General features: G+C 44.1%; 1 protein-coding gene and 2 long non-coding RNA genes across 5 annotated transcripts in view; 1 reads left to right on the forward strand and 2 right to left on the reverse strand.

Annotated features, from left to right (window-relative positions):
• Window positions 1–4,991: 4,991 nt before the first annotated feature.
• Window positions 4,992–22,525, forward strand: LOC149610110 (uncharacterized). Of its 2 annotated transcripts, XR_016376515.1 has the most exons (5): window positions 4,992–6,344; window positions 8,191–8,245; window positions 8,308–8,371; window positions 8,450–9,008; window positions 21,694–22,525. It is a non-coding gene; the product is annotated as an uncharacterized LOC149610110 (long non-coding RNA). The 2 variants fall into 2 exon arrangements; XR_016376514.1 differs by lacking the exon at window positions 4,992–6,344 and having other exon boundaries at window positions 6,371–8,245.
• Window positions 8,734–23,519, reverse strand: part of LOC149610111 (uncharacterized) — a 75,063-nt gene continuing 60,277 nt past the window's right edge. For both annotated transcript variants that reach the window (XR_016376513.1, XR_016376512.1), the window contains one exon: window positions 8,734–8,965. This is a non-coding gene — a long non-coding RNA (uncharacterized LOC149610111). The remainder of the gene's footprint in view (window positions 8,966–23,519) is intronic.
• Window positions 13,342–17,058, reverse strand: LOC149610112 (uncharacterized). Its single transcript, XM_089859056.1, has one exon. It carries the CDS (start codon window positions 17,056–17,058, stop codon window positions 13,495–13,497), a length of 3,564 nt encoding a protein of 1,187 aa, XP_089715182.1. The 3' UTR covers window positions 13,342–13,494.

Genomic DNA, 23,519 nt, shown 5'->3' on the forward strand with positions numbered 1-23,519 from the left:
TGGCGTACCAAAAGAGAACATACGAGAAAACTCCTTTGAATAATTTATAACTCAGTAATCCTTCCCTTCCCAATAATTTTGATTACAACAATCAGGGCAGCAGAGAAAAAGAAGACACTGACAAGAGTGGTACAAATACAGTCATGAACGAATCCTTTTTCTACATCGTGTATTATTAGATGCATTGCATAACGCGAATCTTCTGGTGTGTCTATATGCTTTGGGTTTAATGCTTGGTTGGCATCAGTCATCATCAATTATTTCCAAGATTTGATGATAAAAACGGAAGATATTCTTTCTTTCCCTTAGGGATGAACTCCAAAGACTTATACCACAACCACCACTCCCCTCTACCAAGAAGCGATATCTAGTTTACTAAGGATAAGGTATAAGATGCCTAAGTATTCGCGCGCCATAGTCTCAGTCCCCCTTTCAAAATACAAGGGGGGGGGACGTAAAAGGAGGCCGGGCTATTTCGCCTCTCCTCAGTCGGAAAATACGTAATTTTCGTCATTCGCGTCGTGCTGAGGTGAGTTTTCAAGAACCAATGAGATTCTGGTTGTAATTTAGAGGCGGGGATTAACTCCGGACCTACTATACGTTTGGACTGGAGATAAAGCTGGAAATGTGGCGAATTTATACCTTCTCCCTAATAAACTAGATATCACTTCTTGCCTTTACATAGAGAGCAGAGCACGTGGGATGCTACTTGGGAAGACCGGGAGCATTTCCAAAGAGAGATGGAGAAGCGGGATATGGACGAGATGGGGAGGAGGGTTCAGTGGGAAAATAGATTGAGTTCTTTGATAGCAAGTAGAGAGAGAGCGAAAGAGAGAAAAAGAGAGAGAGAAGATACCGCAATGCGTGTTTCCCCCTCAAAAACGGAAAAATATTAAAAATCTGTTTATAATGAAGAAGGGTTGTGTAGACCTATTTTTATAAATTGATATTGCAATTAATTAAGAGTTTCTCCAAAACAGAATAACGGTTTCAAACTGAAATAGTGAAAGCTTTACAGGGTATTCAAGAACATGGGGTCTACAACATTTACTTATAAGGAGATACGGGTTCCCAATCATTGATTGGCACCTAAAACAATTAAGGAAATAGTAATATCACATGCGGTGTAATTAGATTTTACCAGCGTAGGCACACTCTACCCATTTAATAGTAGACACTTCTGCTACAGATAAAGGTTCAATAATGTTCTCAGATTGAATCCTGATATGTCTTACTGCACATGTGTGACTAATTTCCTTGTTTGGGGGGAGGGGGGCAATCAATGTTGTTAGTACATATCTCTGCAATTAAATATTATAGACCTCATCTTTTTGACACTTTCAATAGACACTTCTACTAGATAAAGGTTCAATAACGTTTTTGAAGGCTGGTATGTCTTACTTCACATGTGTAAATTATTTCCTTGTTTTATAGGGGCCAATCAATGTTTGTGAGCCCATATCTCCGCAAATAAATGTAGTAGACCCCATCCATGTTCTGTGTGACACTTTCCATGCACTTTGACCCTAAGAACACAGCACCCAATATTTTATGGTAGACTTATCAGAAACACCAATGAATGTATTAACAGCATAAAGTGACTTAAATTATTTTAAATTACTCTTAATTCTTAATTCTTAATTCACATCCTCTTATCCACTTTCGGTCCAAACCACACAACAATCTTTCTTAAAAAAATAAAAAAGGTTACCGATATATGGGAAATATTATCTTGGCGACAAATTAGGAGATAATAAAACACCCTATTTCCGGATATCCGGATATGACGGCGGACGGAAGTAAAATGCGGATATAGCTTACACGTAAGAATAAAAAAAGCTAAATTATCATGTTACACCGTAAGGTGCGTATCACCACCAGGAGTTCATAAGTATTCTGCATAAATATCAATTTTATTGACTCCTGCACGACGCCTAAAATCTATGAAGAATTTTTACCTCTTTAATGTTTAACGAGTTGAATCTTTCAATAAGTTAGGCGTTCTCTCTCTCTCTCTAACTAAATTAATGATTATTTAATGAGCGCGCCAAAAGCCCCCGGGCTATTTCCCGCCAAAAACAAGCGCCAAGGCGATAAGAGAAATTTATAAAAAAATATTTCAATGGAAAAGTTTAGCTAGACCAAGCCTAAAAATGTAATAAATCAAAGCTTAAGATGTGGTACAAACTAAAGGTGAAATAAAAGTTGGGACGGCTTATCGAGGTCGATCGTGAATCGCGACAAAATTTTAAATCATTGATGACTTCAAAGGGGGGGGGCTCAATCCCCTGAGATGGCGAAAATTTTACTTAAAAGTTAAAAATCAATTCTATATAGTTTTAAAGCGTCTGCGATGAAAAACAAGACGTGAAATTTTCAAGATTTTAGAACTTTTGTTTGAGATGAAAACTATTTCAAGTCTCAGAAGCCATTTTTACTTATACCTTAAATTCAAATCTACAGGGTGTTCCAAAAAATGTGGAAAGTGGGGTGCTTATATGGGAAATCAATTTTCGAGTCGAAAATATGTAATTTCTATGACATTTTGGGGTAAGGATCACCCTAAACAAGTCTTGAATGGAGTGTTTTAGGGGTGACCCCTTAAATATAAGTAAGAAACAGAAAGAAAATGCTAATTTAGTTAAGGGGTCATCCGTAAAACACTCAAAACTTAACATGTTTGCAGTAATCCTGAGGGCAAAATGTCATAGAAGTTACATACATTTTTGACACTCAAAATTGATTCCCCATAGAACCATCCCACTGTATTTCATTCCCATATTTACCCTTTTTGAAAAACCCTGTATATTCTTTGAGCCCCCGCAATGGGGAAAACTTTAAAAACAACCCACTCAAAAACTATATACAGAATAAATAAAAAAGATGCAACATTTTCAAGCTTTTGGGACTTGTGTTAAATTCGCTTTTTTTCCATTGGGGGTTTTTTCAAAGGGGATTTGGGGTTGATATTGATTTAATCAACTTTGTCTCCTCGGGAACAAAAAATATTATTAAAAGCTTTGGGAGGGGATACCCCCATGGGAAAAAGGGGAAAACGGGAAAATGGGGGTTTAAAGAAGTTAGGAATTGATTCTGTCTCAAGGGATTTTAATTAAAAAATTCTATCCGAAATCAATTTTGTTGGATTAAATAAAAAACAACACCCTTTTCATTATTTATAGTTTTTTTCCCCGCCTCTGGTTCCTCATCCATGGCAATTTTCGCGCCCTTTTTGATGATCATGACAATCCGTTTTGCGCATGCGCATCAAAAACGGAACTGTCTGACTTCGAGTTAGGATTAGGAACTTATAAGCTCAGAAAGTATAGCAAGAGGAATCAAAAATTCAAGACGTTGTCAAGGAATATATATAAAAAGTTATCTTTCAACTTTTGGAGAACTTCATCCGGTTGGTTTACGGTGTGTTGATTATCTACGTGACCCATTTCAAGGACCTTTTCAAGTTTAAACTTCTACTCCCCTTGCTATACTCTCTCTGGTGTATACATCTCAGGTAATATTTGGTTAAAAGTCTTCCCGAGAGAGGCGGCTTATTTAAAAGGCGGGTAAAGATTTGTTGCTAAGCCCGAATTTCTCTGGAAAGCCGAAGACTTAAAACTATATACAACTCCAATGTTTCAAGCTTTCCATGCGGCAAAAGAAAAATTGCCATTCGCTTTTCCCAAAAATTTGCATTTTAATTGAGGCGTAGCTATAGTAGCGAACGAACGTTCTTGACTTTAAGAGTTTAATGTATACTAGCTTTAACAATTTATCATTTTCTATTCATCCACCAGGGAAGAGCGAATTTTAAGAAGAATTAATTTGCCGAATAAATATTTCTCTTTCCCAAAACTTTCACCAACAAATAATCCATACTAACTAACCGACATACAACTCTGATTATGTTACGGTGGAACAAAAATCACGCGCCAATTTTTCCTCGCGCTGAGATGCGGTGTAAAGAACACGTGCGAAATTTTAAAAGACACCATGACATGTTTGGGGAAAATAGATGATAACCTACTTGAAAAATAAGTGAACTTAAGAAAGAATAAAAGAATAGTCCAAGTTGTATTGAAAAAAAAAATGAAGAGAAAGATGGGTAATTGGACGCTAACTACCTCGGAAAAGACGCAAATGTGAGAAAGTTGTTTTAAATAAAGCTTTTAAGTTTCATTTTAAAACCTAATTAAGTTTAGTTAATTTCGTCCCTGGCTTAATTCTAAACCAAAATCAATTTCCAAAGATAGATTGATTCGTGGTTCAACAAACTTAAAATCCGGGATTAAACGAAAAGATAATCTTTTGAGTCTTCGAAGGAAGTTGGTTTGTTGATTCAAGTTTAGACCGTAAGCTGATAATGGTTTTCATATCCCAATTGTCATCGAAGGCTAGATCGAGATGAGCTAGTTGTGTTCTCGGTTAGAATAACATAGCGGGCTGTTCCATATCAAGGAGCTTTCAACGTTAAACACGCCTTCAAAATGCACGGAGCCTCCTCCATTAAGCAACGGAGAGAACCATATCAAGATTACAGGAGGCCGCGCAAACCTCCGAGCTTAAGGACAAGACCATGCACGTGCCTTACAGACTTGGCTATGCACATAAGATAATAATAAGAATACTAGCGTAAGTTTATAAGAAATGTTCCATAAGTATGAAACTACCTATACTTCGTAATGCTAGGGACGCTTACACTGAGAGTTATAGTTCGAGAACGACAAGCGAGAATTGACCACACTCAGTTTTGCAGGACTTCCATCTTCCTATCTGTACTAAGCCTTTGACAGCGCCTCGCCAGTCGTCGCTTTACGAGAATCTATGACCTACGTTCAAGCTCTCAGTAACCAGTGACAAACTCATGAAACATATATTATGAATTTATGATACTAGTAAAGTTAAACAATGGTCGTATTCAGAGCGATAACCAACTTGAAATCGTTGCAATAGAGACAGAAATCTTTTACACAGAGATAGATATCAATCAGATATAACTGAATAACTTAGAGGGGGATAATTATAAACTTATGGTATGACATTGCAAAGGAGGGAACGTCGTTTGGTAGCTCCCTCTTAAGAGGGCTAGCGTGATAGCCCAGAATAATATCGCGCTCGGACTAGCACTAGCACCCATTAAAGGTACCCCTGGAGGGCGTATGTCCCGGCAAGCGAGGCTTTGACGCAAAGTCACAGAGAGCCGGGGGCCTTTAACGGCGAAACTAGGACAGACTTTCAAGGTTTCGTCCATCCCCAAAGCGTATATTAAACCACAAGTAAATAATAAGTTTCAATAAGTTAAGTACCGAGCTTCAAGCCGTCTTCGAGCACCCCCTTTACGTTTTGGGAGAGAGCTCTGTTTAACTTAATGATTCACTTATGATAAGGGATAGTCTCTACATGGTCCCCTCTCGCGTCGTGTTTATTGCAACTTCCGCTTGTTTGAAATGGACTGCGAAGTTAGGGATATAAGGGCACGGTGATAAATGATGATGAGACGGCCGACCTGCAATATAAGACTGGCCTCCTCCCCTTAAAGCTTGGCGCCACTATACTGTCAAAGGTGTCCACTGGGTGCCCGTCACGAGATATACGCGGGTCCCGAAAGATGACCCCCTCTCCAACTCTCTCTCAAAGACAAATAGGTTCCCAGCGCAACAAGTCTGTCAAAGTCTCCGATCAACTCCCTGGTCATTCTATAAGCACGCCTAGATAACTCTCCAACCAAGGCTTAATACCATTAAGGCCGCCAGGGCCTCGAATTTCCCATCTAAGGTTTAACAAGTTATAATCTATATGATCCTAAATAAGGTGAAGAAAAAGTCATTCATCAAGAGAGGAACAATTTCCAGATAAGTTCAAAGTGGCGAATTTTAGAAAAGCAGTTTATGAATAAAGGACTTCCAAATGCTTCTTATAATGTCACCAAGAAATGGACTGACTGTTTCGAAATAAAGCGCCGTTGTAGATGCTCCTATATATAATAAAAATAACAAGAGCTCTATTCTAGCTGCTATATAATGTAGCGTAGTTGTTCTTGTATAGTTATATCGCTGCCATCCCTAGAAGCTATCTCTCTCTCTCTCTCTCCTCTCTGTTCTTTTCTTTTATAGTTGCCATAAAGCGTTGTTTATTATTATTGCAGACGATAAATATTGAGGGTTTTGTAACTGCACCAAAAAAGGAACTGGTAATCGAATCGTAAAAAGGAATCCAAGCTGAAACCAACCGAGGGAAAGAGAGAGAGAGAAAGACGGAAGAACGAGAAAGAATCGAAACGATGCCCGGCCGGCCACTTTTTACAAAATTTAAGACAACGCCAGAGTTTGAACTTTACTAACTCGGTATTATTTGCCAAGTGCACATTGTTATTATTATTTCAACTTCCCAGAGATTCACGAGTAAGGCATCCAAAATGCGTGGAATTTTGGTATTCTTGGTCTATACAGGGGGTTTCTGATAAGGTCAAACTGAGTGGAAACTGTCAAAGATTGAATGGACTATACTGGTGGCCGGTATGTCTTACTCAACATGTGTTACTATTTCCCTAATTGTTTCGGGGTCCAATCAATGTTTAGGAGCCCATATCTCCGTAACTAAATGTTGTAGATCACATGTTCTTTGACACTTTTCACTCATTTGACCCTAAGAACACACCCTTTAATTTATGTCGGACTTATCAGACGCACCCTGTAGGTTTCGAAGAAGCGCGCACGCTGCCTGATGATTTCCTCCTAAAAGCCCAGCAAGATCTTATTCTAAACCCTTTTCTTCAAAATCTATATATAAAAATATATATAAACATAGCATCTTCTCTATTTCTCTTAGACTGCCTTTCTCCCAGAGAAAGAAAGAGCGAGAGAGAGAAAATCTTGTCGGTGACAAGAGCAAAAGCGTCATAAATCTCTCCTCCAGTTTCTTTCTTCCCATCACCCGTCCCTTACTTAAAATGAATCTCACTCTGAGAATTCAGGAACTGAAGAACCAACTAGTCTCGTGATGCAAAAGGAAAGATTCCATTCGCTCCCTCATCAAGCGCGCGCGGGAAAAGGTTGAATCACCATGGGGATTTCGCGCCAAAATACACCTTCCCTTCCATAAGACGTCAGATTGGTGTCCCCTTATCATTGAATCCCGTAAACATTTAGATTATACCAAGAAGTGATATCTAGTTTATTAGGGAGAAGGTGTAAGATGCCTAAGTATTCGCGCGCCATAGTCCCAGTCCCCCTTTCAAAATACAAGGGGGGACGTAAAAGGAGGCCGGGCTATTTCGCCTCCCCTCAGTCGGAAAACACGTAATTTTCGTCATTTGCGTCGCGCGGACGTGAGTTTTCAAGAATCAATGAGATGCTGGTTGCAATTTAGAGGCGGGGATTAACTCCGGACCTTCGTTTGGACTGAAGATAAAGCTGGAAATCTGGCGAATTTATACCTTCTCCCTAATAAACTAGATATCGCTTCTTGATTAAAATATAGGCATTAATGACAATGTATAAACTGAACTGCAGGCTTATTTCCGGTATACACAGTCAGTTACTATACCCTAATTCAGTGGTCATAGATTTGTTTGATAATAATAGAGATGATATATAATATACTTGGAGAATAGATGAGCGGATAATGGAGCTTGGTTATTCTATTGATTCGATTCGTTAGGCCCGGGATCATATTCTTACCAGGGTAGATTTCTACCTTAAGAGGAAAATGGTCTCGGATACATGCACTACACTCCAGTCAACCTACGACACACACTCTCTCTCTCTCTCGGTACAAAAAGGGTTAGGGTAAAAAAAAAACTGCCAGAATCCTTTACGATATTGATGATGGTACGCGTAGCGTACTGTTCTGAAGCAAACGAAGCGAAGCCCCCGTTGCGAGAGGTACTCCCCCCTGGCGTACGTATCTATGTACGGGCATACAACCAAATAAACTATTCATCAAGAAAAACCCATGGGTGCAGGAAGGGGAAACACAAAACGGGCCGCAGTTACAGACATTCGAACAGAACTATAGCTAGAAGAAACGAGAGTAATCCCCAACCAACCCTCCTTTACCCCGCTTTGCATCATGGGAGAAGAAAAAAAAGTAAAAAGGTTGCGATACAAATTCCCTTATGGAGCGAAATGTCGATGTGTACAAACTTATATTTATCTAAACTCATAACTCTATATTAACTAATTTTCATAGGAAATCCCTTGATTCTGTGTGATTGTCCGAAATCCTCTCTAGTAACTACTTCAATGTACGTCGATGAGCTAAACCTAATTCTGTGAAGTGATAACTAAATCTTAACATTTTTTCAAGGAAAATCCTTTGACCCAGTGATTGTACGAAACATTTTCTATCTAATGATACTAAATAGATCAATGTACGTCATTAAGTACCCGAGTAAATGAGCTAAACCTAATTCTGTGAAGCGATAACTAAATCTGAACAATTTTTCCAGGAAAATCCATTGACCCAGTGACCGTCTGAAACCTCCTCAACCTAAAGATCCTAAATACTTGAATATACTCTATTTGTATTGACGTTTTACCATCCCTTTAAAGGCAACATATGCAAGGCGTAAACTACAGTAGCTATAACCCATCTATACCTATGTACCGGAAACGCGTAGCTAGTCAGTTAGTCCATCGGATCCCGTAAAAGAAAAAAAACCAACCTCGAAGCCCATGCAGGAATATCGCGATTGAAAGATAGCGATTAGACTAGTAGCTAGCTTGGTATATAACGGAAAGAGATGGAAGTAGTAATGGTTATTACCGTTTTGGCTCGACCTAGCTCAGCTCAGCTCAGCTCCGCTCCGCATCCAGGGTGTTCTCTCATATCAACGGCAGGCAACTCCAGCGAGGCCTCCCGTTCAGCGATGATGAGTCCTTAATGCTCCAAAGCCTCCTCACCCTCCGTCCGTCCGTTGAAAGAGAAGACGATAAAGAAGCATGGCGGATGGAATGGTTCGCATCTGATGAAAGGAAATAAAAAAGGAACGAGAGAAGTCAGAAAAGGTATACCTAATACCATAAGTTCAGAAGATATGTTACTCCATAAGTTTGTCACTGGTTACAAACTGGAGCTTGTCATGAAGTGACGTAGTTCACAGATTCTCATAAAGCGATGCCTGTACTGTCAAAGGCTTACTACAGCCTAAATAGGAAGATGGATGTCCTGCAAAACCGACTGTAGTCAATTCTGGCTGGTCGTTATCGAACTAGCTCGAGCTGTGAGTCTCTAGCATTACGAAGTATACTTATGGAACATATCTTATAAACTTATGCAACTACATATACATGTCCAGTATACAGTACGCTATAGTTAATGTTGAGATGTAAGGGGTGAAATGAGATGAAGCTTTAGATGGTGATTACATACAGGGCTACCTTCGTAGCTATTGTATCAATTAAGGTGAACAAACATAGCTAAAGAAATAAATGGAGCGAACGTTTTTACGTCATTCTGATGGTTAAAGAGGTTTTTCGAGAGGGTCACCTTCTGACCAGTATAGAATAACGGTCGGTACTCGCTCCATTTTTGATTCTATTATATTCTAGGGGGAAGATAGCGTAAGCCTTTGCTTTACAATACCTTATTTACCGAGATAGATAATCCTTTATACAGAAACCTAAATTATATATATTGTTCCAATTTGGGTCTATTTGAAACAAACCACGTTTATAAATGCAAGAAGCATGCAGGCTTCCGTCTATAACCAGGATAAAGTATCGTGCATCTTAGCTCTATATACTCTGTCCAGAGAAAACCCATATGCATAAAAGCCTTCCGGAGATCCCCGGACTCTGCCTCATTATTCTTAACGGGTAGAGTCCTGAAAAGCAAAGCCAACCCGAAAATAACCCTATAAGAAACGTATAACCAAGGCTTAGAAACAAGAGCGCGTGCACAAAGCCTTCGCTACTTTTTAATGGTTTTGTTTCAAACTTTGCAATGCCAGAGTGGCGTGTCCGATTAGGGAAGAGCTGGCTGCCATCTGGGCCAGAACTTACAAGTATCTGTTAGTAGAGCAAGGGACACGACACGACACGACGACCATACTGGATAAGAGTGAGGAACGGGGCAATAGGGGGCCGTTTTCAAAACAAAAGAGTATATAGGTATACGAGGCGCTTAATGGTCGAGGGTGAGACTGGCTTTCTTTACAGTCTGGATGGAATTCACTGACAAAGAAATATGTCTAGGTCCAACGCTGCGCGATAACTTTCTAGTTCTAAGCTTTATATAAAGCAACTGCGAATATTTTTCCCGTTTGTGCCACAAAAATAAATAAAGGATGACCGGTATATAGGAGAGAATATAAGGTAACTTTGTTATATAGGATATAACCAACGAAGTTTTGGCTTTGAAATTTTGTATAAAGAGGAAGTGTCTAGCTATACAGGGTGTTTCTGATAAGTCTGCCATAAATTAAAGGGTGTGTTCTTGGGTTCCAACTGATGGAAAGTGTCAAAGAACATTTATGGGTGTACAATATTAAGATACGGAGATGTGGGCTCCCAAACATTGATTGGCTACTAAAATAATGGATGTGCCCACATAAGTGGGGTAATTAGCTTTACATTACTAGTGTAGGCACACTTCACCCATTTAATATTAGACACTTCTGCTAGATAAAGGTTCAGTAACGTTCTTAGATTGAGTACTATTGAAGGCTGATATGTCTTACTCCACATGTGTGACTATTTCCATGGTTTCAGGGGCCGACCAATGTTTAGGACCTCATATTTACGTAAGTAAATGTTGTAGACCCCATGTTCTTATAGACACTATCCACTCAGTTTGACCCTAAAAACACACTCTTGAATTCATGACAGACTTATCAGAAACACGCGTGTATCTAAGAAATTAAAACGACACAATTAAGGCTCCATCCCAAACCTTACTGATACATTCATTCACTTTTGAGCGTTTTAACTCTGGTATTGTAAGCGATACACGGAAATCCTTCGAGTACATAGCCCTATTTATTCCCTTTCAAACGGTACCAAATACTTCGGGTTTGACCAATCAGGGATCGAATAACTAAGCAAAATTGTTAAAAAAAAACCCCTCACCATGGACTCCAAAAGTCTTAAGTTATTTACATTTAACTTTGAAGTGTTATTACTGTAGTTTTATAAGCGGTATTAGCAAATCCTCTCAATATATCATAGCCCTATTTATTCCCTTTCAAACGGTACCAAATACTTCGGGTTTGACCAATCAGGGATCGAATAACTAAGCAAAATTGTTAAAAAAAAACCTCACCATGGACTCCAAAAGTCTTAAGTTATTTACATTTAACTTTGAAGTGTTATTACTATAGTTTTATAAGCAGTATTAGCAAATCCTCTCAATATATCATAGCCCTACTTCTTCCCTTTCCAAATGCATACATAATACTCGGGATTACAAATTGAACCATCCAGACTTGAAAAAACTAAGTAAAATTAACATTTTATTGTAATAAATTTATAATTTTCCGGAAATAAAATTGCATGCTGAGCCATAACACCATGAATTATTTCTCAAATAGGGGCACGAAAAATAAACAAAAAACGTAAAGCCTTCGAGCCCTACGTCGTACACTGTCTAGAACTATAAAAATCTTCCAGACAAAATATATTAAATTAATGGGACAGCGTTTGTAGGTATCCCTATACAATAGACTAGCGAAACCCTTGATCTTTTTAGAAATAATAAAAGAGCAAGGGGTAGCACCTTGGCGCAAAAGCTTTTGACAAATAATACTCGAATTTAATTTGTTAAATTACCATTTTAGTATTATTATATTTCTTTCGTTGCCCTTTTAAAACTACAAGGACCAGACCCTTCGCGCCAAAAATAAAGAAATGGGCGTTGAATTTCAAATCCTCTCCAAACCCACCCAACTCTAACAACAGCAGCACCACCGGATATAAATTAGTTTAGCAAAAAAGGCCTAAAGCTCTGAGAAAATTACAATAGCGTTGTTTTGGTCTGGCGTTCTACGTAATTTGGCTACCGTGAAATATTATTTAAGCCACACCCAAATATACCTACGCCCGAGTCCCGACCGTGGCTTACGCCATCAATTTAGGCAAGTGCAAGGCTTAGCATCAAAAAAACAGAAAGGAACGTTGTTTTGGATACAAATTTAAATATGAGCTAAAAACCCCTTAAAATTATTAGTTGCAAATTAAAATATGGTAAAGGTAAATGCAATTCAAAGGTCAAAAAGGTTAAATTTAGATATACTGAATTCATTAGAATTTTCCTTGGAGTTGAACCCAAAAAACACCAAAGTTTAAATATGGTAAAGGTTAAAAGGTCAAATCATGATTTTTACTGCAACAATATGATTGTCCTTGCAGTTGAACCCCAAAAACCCAGAAAATTATTATTTGTTGCAGGCAAACATATTTGAAAGGTCAAAAGGTCAAACTATGGTTTACTTCAAAGGTCAAAAGGTCTTTCCTTGCAGTTGAACCCAAATAAACTCCTAACCCTATTGCTAGAAAATTAAAACATGGTTCAAGTAAACATCATTCAAAGGTCAAAAGGTCAAATTATGGTCTACTCAATCTATTCGAATCTTCTTGCAAAAAAAACCCCTGACCCAATAAAATTAACCCTATTACTTGCAAATTTAAACATGGTAAAGGTAAACAAAATTCAAAAGGTCGAAAGGTGAAATTATGGTGAACTGAAAACATATCAGAATTTCCAAGTTGAACCCGATAGCTCTAACAGATTATCCTATTTTTAATTCATAATTGGAGAGTTGATAGACGGTTGCTTATGCCTGTTAGGGTGATAAAAAAATTTGTTAGGGCGAGGTCAGTAGCTCTTATGGTTAGGGCGGAGATGGACTGAACTGCCCAGAATCATTAGACACGGCTAACTCTATTACTTATCCAGAACCAAAAAAAGAATATTAATTTTTTTCTTTTTTCTTATACGAATAATAAAAAATTACTGTAAATTAACTGAAACCTCACGCAAATCTGCCCATTCTGAAGAATTATAAAGGCTCTTCAATTTTTGTGGAATATAATAATCTCTTCCTAAAAAATATCTAAAATTAATTAAAACTGCATTAGAAAAGAAAACGTGACTACACCAAATTTAATGGAAAAATTTCCTACTAAGCCTAACTCTGTTCATAATTAGTATATAAATAGTCATAAACCCTCTCCTCCTGACACGATTAAAATTAAAAAATAATATTAATATCATATCCCATTATAATAATTAAAACGGTTTATACGTCTTCTCAAGTATTAAGTCAATGAGAGGCTATTATATCTGACTAGCCCAACTTGTTATTTAGTATTTATCCGTTTTAAGAATTCAGGTTTACAGGTTTACAGGTTTACAGGTTTAATTGTTCGCCGTACAATGGTACGCCCTTTTGAAACAGGGCGGCTCCCTACAATTGGGGGAGCGCAGCAGAAGTTAATAAGTCCAACAAAATGCGCAAATGTTTGTGGTGGCAGCGGGGGACGGAAGTCTTGAGACCTATCGGTCCAGATAATGTGGTATGGACGAGTCAGGGTGGGCGCGTCGCCAGGCTTCATTTTTGGTCCACCAGGTCGTGAGGATGGCCCGAACGGCGTCGTGGTCCCACACGGAGCCCTCCAGACCTAGGACGACTTCCAACGGGCTACCACGATTGACATGTCGCCAATCGGAAGTCGCGGGGGAGGCACATGTCTCTGGACACGCCATTAAGACGTGCAAGACATCTTCGTCCTGGAGACCACAGAGGCGACAGGTGCGCTGGTAATCGCCGAAGTCGGCGCGGCGGACACCCGTAAGCAGGGACCCCGTCCGTGCCTGGAAAAGGAGGCCTCCTCCGTGAGAGCCATCATAGCAGGCCTCCACGGAGGGAAGCGCTTTAGCCCCGTAGTGCCGTAGGCTTTGCTTGGCGGAGATTGCGGAGCGCCACGTCCGTTCAGCGTGCTCGGTTGTTTCCCCGTCGACTTGGCTGGCCCAGGTAGCATAGGATGTTGCTGCACCCCTAGCGGTGCCGACCCCATATTTTCTATCCAACGCCGCGACGCGGAAAGTCCATGCGGTCTCTAGACCGTTAGCACGAATGGACTCGTACACTTGTTTGGCCAATCTGTCCTGGGGGAGGAACTTTAGGCGGCCGAGGTACCTGAGTTTGGAACGAGCTTCTCTGGCCTCCATGGAGCTCCAGCCCATTTCCCCTTGGATTGCCGCGTAAGCCGCCATCGAACCCGCGTTTAGTGCCGTTTTGCCAACCATCGATTGGGTACGCTCCAAGGTATCACACACCGATTTGGGGTAACAAAGTACCTCATTTCCATGAGTGAGGGCCGGGACTGCAACGGATTTCCATAAGGTTCGACCGACGGAGTATTTATTGTAGGACCCTTCCGCAAGGTTGCGGACGGACCAGCGGAGGCGGTTACACTTTTGTGCGAGCACGTTGGCGGCCTTGGACAGGTAGTTGCCGACATTGGTTAGCACTACCCCCAGATAAGCGTATTCGTCCACCTCTGGGACCCGGAAGCCTTGAAGAGCGTAGCCGGGGTGCTGGACTAGTCGACAGAAAGCCATAGAGTTAGACTTTTCACGGCTAAACCGAAGGCCTGTCTCCAAGGCAAAGGAACTGCAGGCGTCCAGGAGGGTTTGCATGTCGCGGGGGGAGTTCGCGAAGAGAACGATATCATCAGCGTACAGGACGCAGGAGATGATAATCGCCTCCCCGTTCCCCACAGCCGGCAACGTTGCGCCACATTTGAGATGGATAAGACTAGCCACCAACCGATCAATGTATACCAGGAACAGAAGAGGCGAGAGGGGGCAGCCCTGACGAAGGCCAACGAGACTGGGAATGGGCGCGGTGGTGCAGCCATGCAGCGTATACTCATACGACGACCCCGTGTATAGGCGCCGGATCTCCTCTATAAACGCGGGCGGAATGCCTTTCGTAGCGAGAGTCGCCCACAGACGCGTTCTGTCCACGCTATCGTACGCCTTTTGGATGTCGAGAAAGACGACTTCGAGCGGAGTACCGGCCCGTTGGGCCAGATCTACTAACTGTGTGACGACGAAAAGGCTGTCGGCAAGGCGACGGTCGGGGCGAAAACCGCCCTGGGCTTCCTCCAAGAGGTGGCCGGTTTCAAGGAAAGGGCTTAGCCGGTTTTTCAGCAGGAGGGCATACATCTTGTAAAGGATGGATGACACAGCGATCGGGCGGTAGGAAGCGAGGTCGGCCTCGTCCTTGGACTTCCCCTTGAATATGAGAGAGACTCGGGCGCGCAGCCAGGACGCAGGGACTACGTTCTCTGCCCTCATGGAGTTGATAATGTTGAGAAGTGCGAAAGCGGCTGCTGGCCCAAGTGTTTTTAGCGGTTCGGTGTAGACGCCATCGGGGCCCGCGGCCTTACCAGATTTCAACTGGAGGAGGACATTTCGAAGTTCCGCAATATCAAACGCGTCACAGAGGTCCGAAGGTGGAGTCGGCAACGAAGGTGGGGACGGGGTATGTCCCTGAGACCCTGGCCCGCTGCCGGGTGGAGCAAGCAGCTCAGCTTCCAGGTCCTGGACATATTCGACTATGCGGAGGATTATGTCCTGGCGGGCCGTTAGGATAGCACCTTGCTTTGTTTTTATCCCCTTTAGCTGTGTAGATAATCGTTTGCCCTGACTACGGAGCCGCTTGAGGTGACGCCAGAATTTTCGGCCCTTGTCACGTCCCGCTGCGAGTATTGCTCTTTCAGTCCTGCGATGTGTTTCCCTAATCTTGTCTTGGATCAAACGCTTTGTAGACTGGCGAGCATCCTGGTAAGCTAGCCATTTTTGCCGCGTCACCTGGACCGGCTCATGAGCACGGACCGAGAGTCTATGGCTTTTGTTGCGCTGTTTCCGCGTCAGGATCGCGTCCTTAACATCCTGATCCCACCACCTTTTCGGTGTGTGACCTTTGTGCGGTCGGGCCGATAGCTTCTTCCTGCGCAGGTGTAGGTTCATACCGTCGAATAAAGCCGCGGTAAAAGCATCGTAGGTGGGGAGGCCGGCGATAGCACGAGTCTCCATGTAGGACGAGAACGCTACCATCGCTCTGTCATCCTGGAAGTCCCAGGTATAGCGGTCCGGGGTGACAACCTCGGGGTCGGGCAAAACGGGAGGCGGGGGTTTGGGATAGTTCCTCCACTCCAGAACCAACGCGTTGTGGTCGCTACCGATGCTGAGGTGACCATCTTCGTCGATGATGAAGCTCACGAGGAGGGAGGCGAGGGATGGCGAGTAGAGCGCAAAGTCCACCGCCGTGCGCGATACTGGTCCTTGCCACGTATATCGCCCTCCACACAACGAGGAGAGGTTGCCTATGACCAGACCCGTGTCAGCGGCGAAGGTCTTTAGGAGCGCTCCGCTAGCGTTTTCTTCGTAGTGAAGCCCAGTAGCGTCTTCGCGAGGTAGTTCCACGATGTGACCATTGAAGTCACCCACCACGCAGAGTCTTTGGTTCGGGTCCATAGCCGCGATATCTGACGCGAGACAGGAATAGATCGACGCATTTTTCTGATAGACCTCCTGTGATCTACCAGAGCTACCATAGACCACCGCGACGTTGAGCGGCGGCGTCGTGGGCGTGGTCACCCAAAGATGTTCACAACAGCGCTTGAGTACTGTAACCTCAGCGGAGGACGATAGGAAGCCTATCCCCCCTCCGCGTTTATCACCCTGGATTCTGTTGAGGCCAGTCCAATGGAGCCCCTCCGATATCGGGGGAGTCTCACCATCACGCAAATGCGTTTCCGCTACCGCCATGATATCAATCCGGTCCCGATCCATAATATGGGCCAGTTCCTGCCACTTCGTAGCACCGCGACCGCCCTGCATGTTAATAAACCCCATACGGTGGCTCGCTGGAGCCCGTTTAGAAGGCCTTTTACCACGTTTCACTTTCTTACCGCGCTTGGCGGAAGGGACACTGGGGGCGGAAGGGACTGGATGTGGTTGAATGTCAGGGGGGAACGCTGGACTGCACGGGATTAGGACCTGGTGGGTAGCTTCACCCTGAGCATTGGTGTGCAGCGTGGTAAACATTTCTACAGGGGCCATAGGTCCAAAAATCTTATCGTATTCGGTCTGAAATCATCCGCCATGGACACCCCGGCCACCGCTGGTTCCTGGCTCCGCACACACCTCTCGCTGGCCTCTAAACAACCTGTGCAAATAGAGGCCACATCTCGCTTTGGCAGGCAACCCGAGATAAGCCGACAACCAGTTAAGGTCACTTTTGCCACTGCGGCTGATCGCGACGCCGTCCTTGACGCCACCAAAGAGCCTTGGGCTGCCGTGCCAGACGTCGATGTAGACGGGCGGATTAAGATAGTTGCGGATCGCACTGAACTCCAACGCCTCCGCCTCCAGGTCCGTCGCCTCACTTCACATGTCCCGCGAAACAAGACAACCAAAGCGCCGCCGCCCCTCCCTAGTCGTGAGGACGCTCGCCCCGACGCCCTGCCGGACGCAACGGCCGCCGCAGCTCATACTCCTGCGCCAGCCGCTGGTTCGTCCCCCTCAGGCCCGCCATCGAAGACCAAAAAAAACCGCCGGCGGGGCTCGAACTCTCGGGCCCCACAGTCCCAGTCCTAATCCCGTGCCGTCCAGCGTTCTCCCCTGACATTCGACCCCATCCAGTCCCTTCCGCCCCCAGTGTCCCTTCCGCCAGGCGCGGTAAGAAAGTGAAACGTGGTAAAAGGCCTTCTAAACGGGCTCCAGCGAGCCACCGTATGGGGTTTATTAACATGCAGGGCGGTCGCGGTGCTACGAAGTGGCAGGAACTGGCCCATATTATGGATCGGGACCGGATTGATATCATGGCGGTAGCGGAAACGCATTTGCGTGATGGTGAGACTCCCCCGATATCGGAGGGGCTCCATTGGACTGGCCTCAACAGAATCCAGGGTGATAAACGCGGAGGGGGGATAGGCTTCCTATCGTCCTCCGCTGAGGTTACAGTACTCAAGCGCTGTTGTGAACATCTTTGGGTGACCACGCCCACGACGCCGCCGCTGAACGTCGCGGTGGTCTATGGTAGCTCTGGTAGATCACAGGAGGTCTATCAGAAAAATGCGTCGATCTATTCCTGTCTCGCGTCCGATATCGCGGCTATGGACCCGAACCAAAGACTCTGCGTGGTGGGTGACTTCAATGGTCACATCGTGGAACTACCTCGCGAAGACGCTACTGGGCTTCACTACGAAGAAAACGCTAGCGGAGCGCTCCTAAAGACCTTCGCCGCTGACACGGGTCTGGTCATAGGCAACCTCTCCTCGTTGTGTAGAGGGCGATATACGTGGCAAGGACCAGTATCGCGCACGGCGGTGGACTTTGCGCTCTACTCGCCATCCCTCGCCTCCCTCCTCGTGAGCTTCATCATCGACGAAGATGGTCACCTCAGCATCGGTAGCGACCACAACGCGTTGGTTCTGGAGTGGAGGAACGATCCCAAACCCCCGCCTCCCGTTTTGCCCGACCCCGAGGTTGTCACCCCGGACCGCTATACCTGGGACCTCCAGGATGACAGAGCGATGGTAGCGTTCTCGTCCTACATGGAGACTCGTGCTATCGCCGGCCTCCCCACCTACGATACTTTTACCGCGGCTTTATTCGACGGTATGAACCTCCACCTGCGCAGGAAGAAGCTATCGGCCCGACCGCACAAAGGTCACACACCGAAACGGTGGTGGGATCAGGATGTTAAGGACGCGATCCTGACGCGGAAACAGCGCAACAAAAGCCATAGACTCTCGGTCCGTGCTCATGAGCCGGTCCAGGTGACGCGGCAAAAATGGCTAGCTTACCAGGATGCTCGCCAGTCTACAAAGCGTTTGATCCAAGACAAGATTAGGGAAACACATCGCAGGACTGAAAGAGCAATACTCGCAGCGGGACGTGACAAGGGCCGAAAATTCTGGCGACACCTCAAGCGGCTCCGTAGTCAGGGCAAACGATTATCTACTCAGCTAAAGGGGATAAAAACAAAGCAAGGTGCCATCCTAACGGCCCGCCAGGACATAATCCTCCGCATAGTCGAATATGTCCAGGACCTGGAAGCTGAGCTGCTTGCTCCACCCGGCAGCGAGCCAGGGTCTCAGGGACATACCCCGTCCCCACCTTCGTTGCCGACTCCACCTTCGGACCTCTGTGACGCGTTTGATATTGCGGAACTTCGCCATGTCCTCCTCCAGTTGAAATCTGGTAAGGCCGCGGGCCCCGATGGCGTCTACACCGAACCGCTAAAAGCACTTGGGCCAGCAGCCGCTTTCGCACTTCTCAACATTATCAACTCCATGAGGGCAGAGAACGTAGTCCCTGCGTCCTGGCTGCGCGCCCGAGTCTCTCTCATATTCAAGGGGAAGTCCAAGGACGAGGCCGACCTCGCTTCCTACCGCCCAATCGCTGTGTCATCCATCCTCTACAAGATGTATGCCCTCCTGCTGAAAAACCGGCTAAGCCCTTGCCTTGAAACCGGCCACCTCTTGGAGGAAGCCCAGGGCGGTTTTCGCCCCGACCGTCGCCTTGCCGACAGCCTTTTCGTCGTCACACAGTTAGTAGATCTGGCCCAACGGGCAGGTACTCCGCTCGAAGTCGTCTTTCTCGACATCCAAAAGGCGTACGATAGCGTGGACAGAACGCGTCTGTGGGCGACTCTCGCTACGAAAGGCATTCCGCCCGCGTTTATAGAGGAGATCCGGCGCCTATACACGGGGTCGTCGTATGAGTATACGCTGCATGGCTGCACCACCGCGCCCATTCCCAGTCTCGTTGGCCTTCGTCAGGGCTGCCCCCTCTCGCCTCTTCTGTTCCTGGTATACATTGATCGGTTGGTGGCTAGTCTTATCCATCTCAAATGTGGCGCAACGTTGCCGGCTGTGGGGAACGGGGAGGCGATTATCATCTCCTGCGTCCTGTACGCTGATGATATCGTTCTCTTCGCGAACTCCCCCCGCGACATGCAAGCCCTCCTGGACGCCTGCAGTTCCTTTGCCTTGGAGACAGGCCTTCGGTTTAGCCGTGAAAAGTCTAACTCTATGGCTTTCTGTCGACTAGTCCAGCACCCCGGCTACGTTCTTCAAGGCTTCCGGGTCCCAGAGGTGGACGAATACGCTTATCTGGGGGTAGTGCTAACCAATGTCGGCAACTACCTGTCCAAGGCCGCCAACGTGCTCGCACAGAAGTGTAACCGCCTCCGCTGGTCCGTCCGCAACCTTGCGGAAGGGTCCTACAATAAATACTCCGTCGGTCGAACCTTATGGAAATCCGTTGCAGTCCCGGCCCTCACTCATGGAAATGAGGTACTTTGTTACCCCAAATCGGTGTGTGATACCTTGGAGCGTACCCAATCGATGGTTGGCAAGACGGCACTAAACGCGGGTTCGATGGCGGCTTACGCGGCAATCCAAGGGGAAATGGGCTGGAGCTCCATGGAGGCCAGAGAAGCTCGTTCCAAACTCAGGTACCTCGGCCGCCTAAAGTTCCTCCCCCAGGACAGATTGGCCAAACAAGTGTACGAGTCCATTCGTGCTAACGGTCTAGAGACCGCATGGACTTTCCGCGTCGCGGCGTTGGATAGAAAATATGGGGTCGGCACCGCTAGGGGTGAAGCAACATCCTATGCTACCTGGGCCAGCCAAGTCGACGGGGAAACAACCGAGCACGCTGAACGGACGTGGCGCTCCGCAATCTCCGCCAAGCAAAGCCTACGGCACTACGGGGCTAAAGCGCTTCCCTCCGTGGAGGCCTGCTATGATGGCTCTCACGGAGGAGGCCTCCTTTTCCAGGCACGGACGGGGTCCCTGCTTACGGGTGTCCGCCGCGCCGACTTCGGCGATTACCAGCGCACCTGTCGCCTCTGTGGTCTCCAGGACGAAGATGTCTTTCACGTCTTAATGGCGTGTCCAGAGACATGTGCCTCCCCCGCGACTTCCGCTTGGCGACATGTCAATCGTGGTAGCCCGTTGGAAGTCGTCCTAGGTCTGGAGGGCTCCGTGTGGGACCACGACGCCGTTCGGGCCATCCTCACGACCTGGTGGACCAAAAATGAAGCCTGGCGACGCGCCCACCCTGACTCGTCCATACCACTTTATCTGGACCGATAGGTCTCAGGACTTCCGTCCCCCGCTGCCACCACAAACATTTGCGCATTTTGTTGGACTTCTTAACTTCTGCTGCGCTCCCCCAATTGTAGGGAGCCGCCCTGTTTCAAAAGGGCGTACCATTGTACGGCGAACAATTAAACCTGTAAACCTGTAAACCTGGGGTTGTTTCACCCTGAATGTCGGCTTCCCCTAAAGGATTTAAAATCGTGATATCTATCTTTAATTGCTTACACCTTTTGATCTAGACTAGATAGAGTCAATTTGAAAGTACCATTAGAAACTAGATATTCGATAGAGTAATAGCTCCAAATATCATAATTTAACTAACAGAAATAAGATCTTGGCAATCAAATACATGAATGGCCGATGTAAGAGTGATTATTTTTGATGTTTCCTTTTAACGGCTAATTGTAAAAAAAAAAACGCTAGAACTTATCGGAAAAAGGGGGTTTATACGTCAATTTAAATTTCTCTGATGAATTATTAGGCATCTTTCGCTACCTCTTTCATAGATTAAAGAGAAAAATATCAAGAAAGAAAATTGAAGAACTGTTTTTTTCTCTTTTTTTTTCAGTCTTCATTCTGCAATTTCTCTCTCTCTCATCTCTGTGCGGCTATCCCAGCATCCTTTTCGCCGCTCGCGAAAGAAAATTCTTTAATATATATCGATCAATACGAAAGTGTTTAAAGGAAAGAAAATAGGCCCTACCGGATCTCAACAGATTCTCTAGAAGCAGAAGAAGCCCTGGCCTCGCGCTCGAAATTGTGTTTTTAGCATTTTAATACAAAGAATTCTTTTTTTTTTACTTAAGCCTTGGCGAACGAAAGGAGTTTCATAATAGGGGACCCCTTTTGCACGGAAAATTTTAATATCAAATTTATAAATTCCATATATTATTTCAGCCTATTATTTTCATAGAAGTAATACGGAAAAGGCTTAGCTACATCATATACGTTTCCCATTAAAAAATCATCCGTGCCTTTCTTTACATTACGTTTATTTCAACGGATAATTCCTATTTAAAGACGGGGGTATATTGTGCCAGCTTTCAAATATAACAAACACAAGCAAGGCACAACACACACCTACCTGTAAAGTTAAAGCAATATATATGACGACATTACCCTATTTTTTAAACTTAATAATAAAATAAGTAAGAAATAATATTTTGAAAAACCAAGGCTTAAGTATTTTATTCGAAGAAATATTCGATAAATCTTCTATAGGGGGACTGACCTAATCAGCTTTACTTGACCTAATGCCTTCAAACATTGTAACCCTCCTAAAGTAAACACAAATAAAAAAAAACACGACTCAGTTTTGTGGCCATGTCAAAAAATAAAACCTCAAGATTTAAAAATAAATTCGCAAAAGAAAAATAAAAAGAGGGAATTTAGAAGGCGAATTCTTTGTCCTTAATGAAAATCTGTCTGTTCCTCCCACGCTAAGCCTACGTAACCAAGGCTCAATGATGCCAGAGTTGAAATAAAATAAAAAAAAAAACAGATGAAGAAACATTTCCTCTGCTGGAAGAAGAGAATACGATGGAGAAGAGAAGGAGAAGGGGTAGGAGGGTGTTGCTCGAAACTAAACTGTTCTAATCAATAATGATGATGACTTTGGCCTGCACTCATTCCAAACAACTACTTTTTGGTTAACCACCGAGAAAAAAAGGGGGGGCATGGTCCTAAGGAGGCGTGGTTCAGACGGAGAAATTCTACTTCTATTTGAGTACTAATATCGACTAACTGTCACTGCTTTGCTTTTACCAATTAGGTGTGCACTAGCCCTTGAAAATATAGCAATTCAAGTTACCCTACACTTTACCTTTAAAAATAAATATTAATAAATGCTCCTAAAAATAAATTCCAATTACCAAATAGGTTAAACTAGCCCTTGAAAAGCTAGCTGTTCAACTACACACTTTGCCTTTAAAATAAAAATTAATAAATGCTCTAAAAATAAATTCCAATTACCAAATAGGTTAAACTAGCCCTTGAAAAGCTAGCTAATCAAATATATACTTTGCCTTTAAAATAAATATTAATAAATGCTCTAAAAAATAAGTTCCACTTACCAAATAGGTTAAACTAGCCCTTGAAAAGCTAGCTGTTCAACTACACACTTTGCCTTTAAAATAAAAATTAATAAATGCTCTAAAAATAAATTCCAATTACCAAATAGGTTAAACTAGCCCTTGAAAAGCTAGCTAATCAAATATATACTTTGCCTTTAAAATAAATATTAATAAATGCTCTAAAAAATATATTCCAATTACCAATCGGGCTAGGCTAGCCCTTGATAAAATATTCTAAAACATACTTTGACTTTAATTTCAAAATAAATAAATGCCCATTATTAACTATTTTGAATACTAGCCCTTGTAAAATAGCTTTAAA

Source organism: Phalangium opilio, unplaced genomic scaffold, assembly GCF_054372755.1.
Source record: "Phalangium opilio isolate 3A_F unplaced genomic scaffold, DU_Popi_V2 ptg000329l_1, whole genome shotgun sequence".
Taxonomy (NCBI): Eukaryota; Metazoa; Arthropoda; class Arachnida; order Opiliones; family Phalangiidae; genus Phalangium; species Phalangium opilio.